Source organism: Orycteropus afer, unplaced genomic scaffold (genome assembly GCF_000298275.1).
Source record: "Orycteropus afer afer isolate SDZICR_OR568_19922 unplaced genomic scaffold, OryAfe1.0 scaffold00045, whole genome shotgun sequence".
In the NCBI taxonomy this organism is placed as follows: Eukaryota; Metazoa; Chordata; class Mammalia; order Tubulidentata; family Orycteropodidae; genus Orycteropus; species Orycteropus afer.
In genome coordinates, this window is record NW_006921632.1 from 1,040,067 (window position 1) to 1,049,151 (window position 9,085).

At 38.0% G+C, this 9,085-nt stretch overlaps 1 protein-coding gene across 1 annotated transcript in view; it reads left to right on the forward strand.

The window, feature by feature from the left end:
* Positions 1–7,464, forward strand: part of FAM186A (family with sequence similarity 186 member A) — a 93,814-nt gene extending 86,350 nt beyond the window's left edge. The window contains exons 12-13 of the mRNA XM_007937945.1: positions 748–933; positions 7,443–7,464. Of these exons, the coding sequence (XP_007936136.1) occupies positions 748–933; positions 7,443–7,464 (208 nt within the window). The remainder of the gene's footprint in view (positions 1–747; positions 934–7,442) is intronic.
* Positions 7,465–9,085: the final 1,621 nt, after the last annotated feature.

Sequence of the window (9,085 nt, forward strand, 5' to 3'; positions counted from 1 at the left end):
TGGTTCAAACCCACCAGCCACTCTGCAGAAGCAAGACTGGACACTCTTTACTTTTGTAAAGAGTTACTGCCTCAGAAACCCAATGAGGGTCACTATGAATCAGAATCCCCTCAATGGCAGTGGGTTTGGTCTTTTGGGGAAGAAACAAATTATTTTAAGAATACAAAATAAAAAAATTTAGAAGCTTTAGTCCCCTGCCCACCCCCCATCTTTGTTTTCTTTTTCTTTTTTTAAGAAAGCAGAAACTTTGGGAAGGAAAAGGAAAAAGATTGTTGGTGGGGGAAAATAACCTGCATATAGTCTGTATATTCCATGAAGCTAAGAAGGTAGTTTTTAAACGGAATACTTGGTGAAGTCATGGAAATGCAACTTTGGTAACTATTTTAGTAAATTCTGCTTTTTCATCTCTCTCTCCAAGTAGGCATAGTTAATCCTCCCCAGTGGTGCCGTGGGTGGGAGATATAGAACAAAAACCAAACCCAAACCCATTGGCTCTTGAGTCATTCCAACTCAGCAACCCTATAGGACAGAGAAGAACTGCCCCAAGGGTTTCCAAAGCTGTAATCTTTATGGAAGCAGAGTGCCACATCTTTGCTGATTTTGTGTTTAACACTGCACCACCAGGGTTACTTGTTATAGGACAGAATAGTGGTAAAGGAAGAAGAAAAAATAAGATTCGTATATTTTGACAGGCTATGGAGTTCAAGAGAGTTCGGTGCTTCAAATTAATGTTCTCTGATTCTCTAGAAAACAAAGGGACCACATAGAGGCCATCTGGAATGCTGATCTGTCCACTTCAAGTTACCCAATAATAGAGAAGAAATCACTGCATTCACTCTGGGACCAGCTGGGTGGGTACCCAGATATTCCTAGGCTGCTCCAGTTAGATGTTCAATCTACCTTCAGAAAATCTCTTGCATCCATTCAATCACAGTAAGTTAAGGACTGGGAGCACACTGGTAATGGGGCTGTTGGTCAAACAAGAGGAACCTTTGTTTTCCTCATTTGAATTTTCCTATAGCTTGAAAGTGTTTAAAAGGAGGTTAGACTCACACTAGTCATAAAATGTAAAACAAATAGCAGTTGCTGTTGAGTCATTTCCAACTCATGGCAACATCATGTATATGTCAGAGCAGAAGTGTGCAACATACAAAGGTGTTCAATGCAGCTTTTTCAGAAGTAGATTGCCAGGCCTTTTTTTCTGAGGGTCATAAAATACTATAGGTAAATTCAGCATTGGTCTTTTAGTGTTTCTCTTCCTAGGCCTGCAGATGTCACTATTGAATAATGCAAAACAAAAAGCTAGTTATAATACCATGAAACCTAATGTAACAGTACACAGATTCACTTTGAATTCCACCTTTAGGGACTACTTATTGGAAATTCCAGAAAGACCATGATAGAATGATTGTGTTCTTAGGAGAAAATAGGTAAGATGGTCATGTGGTTGCACATTTCCAAATTCTGTTGAACCAGAGCCTTCACTTAAACCACTGGAACTCATCCAGTGGAAGTGAAGGTCTCTGGAGCCTGCATTTTCTCTTTCAAGAAAAGGAAATTATTTAGGTCAGTGCATTTTTTTTTTTAATGCAGTGTTCCCTCCCCTCCCTTCCCACCCCTAGTAACCAACAAAGAAAGTTTCCTTCCATATATAAACAAGAAAGAAAATTATTTAATGTCCTAAACCAAGAATCTAGAAAACTGAACTTCCCTAACTTGAAAGAACTCACATGAGAAGTCTGATTTATTCTGATGAACTCTTAAGAGTTTCCAAGTCCTGAGGTAAGAAGAAGTAGTGTTAATTCACAGGTTTGTTAAGGTGGCAGACACGATAAGAGATTTTTAATTATTTTTATGGAAAAATAATAGCAAAAAATATTACTATAAATGTATACAATATAAAATCATATACTCATGAGCACAGGTGTTCATTTAAAAAATCAGACTAAAAGTCACCATTAAGTTGAATAAGCATGACTAAAGCTACAGGTTATAATCAGATAGCATCTTTACTTTGGTCCCTCATTTTCCCTTACATTTGTTTTGGAATGAGTAAGTTAATTTATTTAGGTTATTTGGAATGATAACATTGCTGATTTGAGGGATAATGTTGCTAGTTTAATGATTATAGTGCTTGAGACAGAATTATAAAATTTTCTTGGAATGGTATTTCCCCTACTTCCATTCCATAGTTAGTTTCAACTATCAGATATCTTCTTAACCTAACTACCTACTGCTTATTCATAATAAATACCCACTTCCAGTTCACTATTTAGAAAGACTCAGAATCAAGGGGCTTTGATTGCTTTCATGGAGTTCTCATTTGTGTCATAGATTCTTTTAGCCATAATGTACATATAGTAGTGTACAGTTCTGTGTTTTGACAAATACAGAGTCATAGCAACTACTAATCTGTTTTCTGTCCTTACAGTGGTACTTTTTCCAGAATGTCATGTAAATGGAAGCAAACAATATATAGCTCTTTGAATCTGGCTTTTTTTCCCTTAGCATAATTCATATGAGTTTCATCCATAGTGTTGTGTACATCCATGATTCTTCCCTTTTTATCACTGAGTAGTAGTATTCCATTTTATGAATGTATCATGTTTATCTAGCCACCAGGTGAGGGACACTTGAGTTGTTTCCAATTTTTGACAATTATGAATGAAGCTGCTCTAAAAATGGTAGGTTTTTGGGTGAACATAAGTTTTCATTTCTCTTAGATAAACACCTAGGAGTGTGATTGCTGGTAAGAGAAAAGTATGTTCAACTTTACAAGAAACTGCCAAGCTGTATTCTAAAGTGACTGCATCCTTTACATTGATTCAGTGGGGCTAGTTCGCTAGTTCTTACCTTGCCTCTGGATGAAAACCTATGACATTTGGTCCCATGACATTTCTGGTAACTTTTTAGTAATAAAAGTTTCTCTGGCAATTAATTCAAGTGTCCAGAACCATGCATGACTAAAATTTTGAAGTTGAGGCTTCTCTCCTCTTCCACTTTAGACTATTGCAGCTTAAAGTCTTCCCCATGAGGATGTGGGTAACTTCTTTTCTCTTTTCATGGCCTAGTGCTTCTGCTCCTACTTTTCTAGCTTCCAATGGTTAGTGACTCCATATGGATTAGAGCACTGGGAAGGTAGGAGGGAAAAGGGAAAATTGCATTGACTTACTGTTGAGTGTTCCTGATGCATTTGCTAATATCATTGCTTTCTGGATATGGCAGATTTTTAAAGCTGACTCTTTCATGGAGCACTTTGGTGAATTCTTTGGATATGCCACTGGAGATCTCTCATTAGCAGTTTTCTTGATCCAAGCAAATGCATTTATATTCCAACTAGTCATTTACATTTATTTCTTCTTCAGCCTCTTAGGGGAGCTCTGGTAGCATAGTGGCTAAGACACTTGCCTGCTAACCAGACGGCTGGCGGTTCAAACCCACCAGCCACTCCTCGGAAGGAAGGTTGGGCAATCCTACTTCCGTAGTGATACTGCCTCGGAAACCCAAGGAGGGAATCCTGTGATATCTCCAGCTTTTCCCTGCTAAGGTGTTAGTGTACTTAGGCAATCCTCTTGGACCAATCTTCTTGGTCCAAGAAGAACCCATGCCATCTTTCTTGGGTGTGTGTATGTGTTCCACATCTAGTCAATGGAAAACACTCAAGTTTTCTGTCTGGACAACCTCTGAAGTTGAAGCCTTATCCCAGGATTACAGCAGCCATCTTCTGTGCTTCTTTAGTTAGAGCATCTAGTCCGCCAGCCTCCTGCTTTTAGCTTTTCTCCATGTATGGAATCATGCCCCTGTCTACTGGGCCTCCAATCTGCAGGGGCCCATGTTAAACTCTCATAGTGAAGGAAGGGTAGGAGCTCTTTCAAAACCCTCTTATTGGCTATTTTATACCCTGAGAGTGAAGAAGATATTCATGACTTTTGTAACTGGCTCTTTGTCAATTACTTTGCAAATCCTAGTCTAGCACTTCTCTTTGGAATTTGGTGTTTACTGTTCGGGTTGCCAAATTTAGCAAATAAAAATACAGGATACCCAGTTAAATTCAAATTTCAGATAAACAATTAATGATTTAGTATAGTGTGTTCCATGTAATATTTTACTAAAAAAAAAAGATTCATTTCTTATCTGAAATTCAAGTTTAACTGGCGTCTTATATTTAAGCTTGCAACCCTTCCACTGTGCTTCACCAAAACTTCCATCTTTACCTGCTATTACGTGTGAAATCTGTATTCGGAGTTTCTAACTTTGGGGGTGGGGGTGTGTTTAGGTGCCTGAAAACTTTCAGAGTAGGAGAAACCATAAACAGCAAAAAAAAATTAAGACATCAAAGGAAATAAAGAGGGAGGGAAGTGAAGTCTTAAATATTCAGTAGGCCTGAGAAATATGTTTTATATTCACTAAAAACAGAACACAGAAAATATCAACATTAAATTAAATTAGTAATAATGGGTGCCATATGATCCATTGCTATTAACCATTTTCCTCCCTCCCACCTCCCACTTTTTTTTCTCACTAGAAATTATTCAAAGTCTTCTTCTCCCAAAGAGAGAACTACTACTTTGTTGTAGTTCGAGTGCAAGCCAAGAGACTTTTTCTCTGTCTAGGTTTAGTTATTTATACCATCCTTTAGGTATCAGCTTAAACAATCACTCCTCTCAAGATACCTTCTCTAACCCCTTCTACATGCACCCACAGCATCTCGTAATTAATATTCTCGTAGCACTCACCTATCTGTTCTGAAATTGCCTCATTATGTTCCCCCCACCCCGATTTTAGACAATATGTTTTGGGGAAATTAGGTGCATATTGTGTTCATCTGCTTCTATTTTTGTTCTGCCTGCTTTCTTTCCACAAATGTTTACTGACTATTTACTACATGCCAGGTGCTACAACTAGGCACCGGGATATGACATGTGGGAAGAGCCCAAGAGACCATGGATGCTAGGCAGAATGGAGAACACGTGCAAAGATTCAGAACATTGCTTCTTTTGCTTTATCTCCTAAAACATAAACAAACAACAAAAAACTCCCAATTCCTCAGTCCCCTTTCTTCCTATTTCTGGTAGGGGTGATAAAAATTATGTAACTAGCAGTGAAATTTCTCCCTTCTTACTGACTTGATGTATATGTGATGCTTGGAGCTGTGGCCATCTTTTGCAACCTTGAGGTGATAACCATGACAACAAAGACAATTCACTGACAATTATGAGAAGAAAGAAACACTGAGTCCTTGATGGTATCACTGATTGCTAGAACAACCCTGAGCACACCTGCCTCTGGGCTTTGTGTTAAGTGAGCAATAAATAACCTATGGTTTCCACCACCAAAAGGTATTACTAATTTATTTAGTTCATACTTTTTGCTTTCAGGAAAGCCTTCCATGATCTCCCTATTACCTATAAGTGCCATTCCTCCAGACTCCATAATATCCTAAGCTTATTACCATAACATTACATTTATCGTATGTTTTATAATTATCTGTTTCTGCATCTATCTCTCGTTGGAAAGAGAACTTGAGAAAAAGAGAACTCTTCTATTTATCTTTGTATCCTCAGAAGTCTGGCATGTTGCCTGGCCCATGAGATATTAAAAAAAAGGTTTGAATTTGAATGTATGAATAAGTTTGTTTCTGTCCCCAAGGTGTTATTAATCAAAGTAGGGGATGAGGAAATATTGAGGAACTACAAAAGATAATAACCATCAGAAGAACAATTTTCAACAGGCCTCTCTTAGGGCAGAGGAAGATTTGGATGTGTGTTAGAATGTTTATTAAGTGAGGGAATAATATCTGAGAAGCAGTAATAAGAACGGTAATACTTCATATTTCTTCATTTGTATAGTGCTTTTCACAAAGAGTCATTGTATTTTCAAATTTAAATCTCACAGCCATCCTGGTGAGGTAGGTAGAACAGACATTTTGGAGACCAGGAAGCTGAGGCAGAAATAGAATTTCAAATAAGTTCTCTATACTACACTACAGACATCGGAAACTTACCTTAAATAAATGGTTGAAATCTTCTTCCACTGCAGTAAAGACCAAATGATGTGAAAAATCTTACTAAGCAGTAAGCAAAGGTCAGGGTCACTTCGAATCATTGATCTGCCATTTCTCTCTTTGTCATTCACCTTGTGTCTCTGTCTTTATATATCACCTACAAGCACACACATAAGCATATTGCCTTTTTTGCTTTTTACCATTCATATCTTTGTTTAAAATACAGTTAGAAAAAGCTGGTATATAGTATGATATGCTATAATCCTTCACCTCCCTAAGGGATGGCCCTGGCTGTACACTTGAAAGCAAGTAAAAGAAATTTAATGTTCAAATGTTTGCCTTGACTAGTTAGCACATTTCCTCATAGGACACAAATATAAATCAGAAAGTTGGCTGGCAAATATAGAATTAGGGCAGAAGAAGCTACTTACGTGTTATCAATAGTTGTGAGATGAGGTTTAACTTGGATTCATCTCCCCTCTAAAGAGGTATCTAACAAGAAACATGGACACTTATGCTGGCTGAGAGGCACACTAAAAACATGCTCTCTGACACAGGCTTCTTGTTTCCTTACTTGTTTCTTGTTTCCATGCTGACCGGTTGCCATACCATTAAAAATTTTTTTCTTAAACAATTGAAATTTATTATTTTTTTTAAAAAAAGGAAATTGATTTCCTGAACCATATATATATATATTCTTACAATTTTCAGAAAATATAGAAAGCATGAAAAAGTTGATTGAAAAATCATTCCTGATTCCTACCATTCAGGGATAATATCAACACTAACAATTGGCATGTACTTTTAAATTCTATGCACTTATTTTTTTGTTGTTGTGAAAATGGGTTCTTATTAGACACATTGTTTTTTAGTCTGCTTTGTTTTTCACTTAACAACATATCTTTGAAATGTTTCTATGTTAATAAATATAGATCCACATCACCATTCTTATTGGCTTCATGATATTCACTCTACAGATAAAATTTATTGAAGTGTTCTATTGATGGGAATTAGGATACAATTCTACATTACAAACAATGCTGCACTAAATATCTTTGCACAAGTTTGTATGTTTATTATTTTCCTATGAAAAAGTCCATTAAAATAACAGTTTTTTCCAATGGCAAAGTAATGTTTATTCATTGTGGAAAATTTAGAAAATAGAGACAAGTCCATCCCCAGAAATAACAACCACTGTCAATCTTTAAGCCATGCTCTAACTTTAGGTACATGAATATTGTCTAATAAGCTATTGCCAAGCCCTGGAAAACATTCTGCCTCTTTAAGGTGAGGTTTATGGATTACATACTGACTTCCCTAGTTTAACAATCTAAGTTCTGGAGGATCTTTTGTTTTCCATATGAATCACCATCTATATTCCCATAAATGTGTTTAAAAGTAACTTGTAATAAGATTAATTTTCTTGTCTTGTTTCTAGGTTTAAGAAGATTCCCAAGTGACTGTAAAATTAAACACAGGCATGTTGAAAGTAAATTTCAATATGTTTCAGTAAAATGTCTATTTTGCTATCTTTTATGTATGTATGTTGCTTGGTCTATCCTTTGCTTTTGTATTCTGCCTGTAGTTCTTCAGGCTGAACACCTCCATTTACAGACTATACTATGACACTACAAGGAGCTTTGGCGGCACAGTAGTTAAGCATTTACTGCTAACTGAAAGGCCAGTGGTTGAACCCATCAGCTGCTCCATGTGAGAAAGATGCGGCAGTCTGCTTCTGTAAAGATTTATAGCCTTTGAAACCCTCTAGAGCAGTTCTACTCTGTCCTATAGGGTCAATATGAATCAAATCGATGACAGCAGTGTATGTGTGTGTGTGCGTGTGTGTGTTTTCACTATGACCACTCAAGAAAGAGTAACTTCCACTCTAGATTACTGGAATCACAAAGATGCAACAAACCCTGGAGTAGTCTGAGTCATAGAGAGGGCTTCATTATGACCCTTGACACGAGAGCAAAATGGTAATCTACCTCACCCAATCCACCCAGTAATACCTTGTTGTTGTTGTTATGTGCTGTCGAGTCGGACCCAACTCTTAGCAACCTCTCCTTGGGTTACCGAGGAGGCACCACTATGGAAGTAGATAGCCCAACCTTCCTTCTGAGGAGTGGCTGGTGGGTTTGAACTTCCAGCCTCCTGGTTAGCAGTCAAGTGCCTCAGGCACTATGCTACCAGAGCTCCATAGTAATGCCTTAGAAGTAAGAAATTAATAGATATGAAGAAAACAAAAACTAAATTCACTGCCATCGAGTTGATTTTGACCCATAGAGACCCCCTTTGGGTTTCCAAGGAGGCAAATCTCTATGGAAGTAGATTACCCAGTCTTCCTTCCACAAAGTGGCTGGTGGGTTTGAACTGACAATCTTCTTGTTACCAGTCAACTGCCTTAGGCACTGACCAGGAGAAACCTCTGGACAGTCAAGAGGAGATTATGATTTAGTAAAGGAGAGAAATAGTATCCCTGGGAGGAGGAAAGGCAGGTTCCCAGAATGAGGCAGGGAGTAGATTTGGGGAGAACATTTGATATTTGAGTTGGGCTCTTCCACCACATTGCCCAGAGTAAATCACTGTCTCTTTCATCAGTCTACTGCAATACTAAAAACCGAGAGTGCCAAATCACCACTTCAGAGGTGCCAACCTGTTGATGTTGAGTTGTTGATTCCAACTCATAGTCACCCTATAGGGCAGTGTATAACTGCTACAAAGTGTTTCTAAGGCTGTAATCTTTACAGAAAAGATTAGATATTGAAAGCATACTTCCGTATCTTTCTCCCACAGAGCAGCTGGTGAGTTTGAACCACCAACCTTTTGATTAGCAGCCAAATGTTTATTGTTCTACCAGGGCTCCTTACTATTGGGATACAGGGTAAAAATCAGTAAATGCTAGCTCAACCAGCATCTAAGGTTTTTCTCCTACTTTATTGTTCCAGGCCCTCTTTTCACCCAGAAGGGGCTGGACAGCCTTGTTGTTGTTGTTGTTGTTAAGTGCCGTCGAGTCGTTTCCGACTCATAGCGACCCCATGCACAGCAGAACGAAACACTGCCCGATCCCGCACCAGCCCC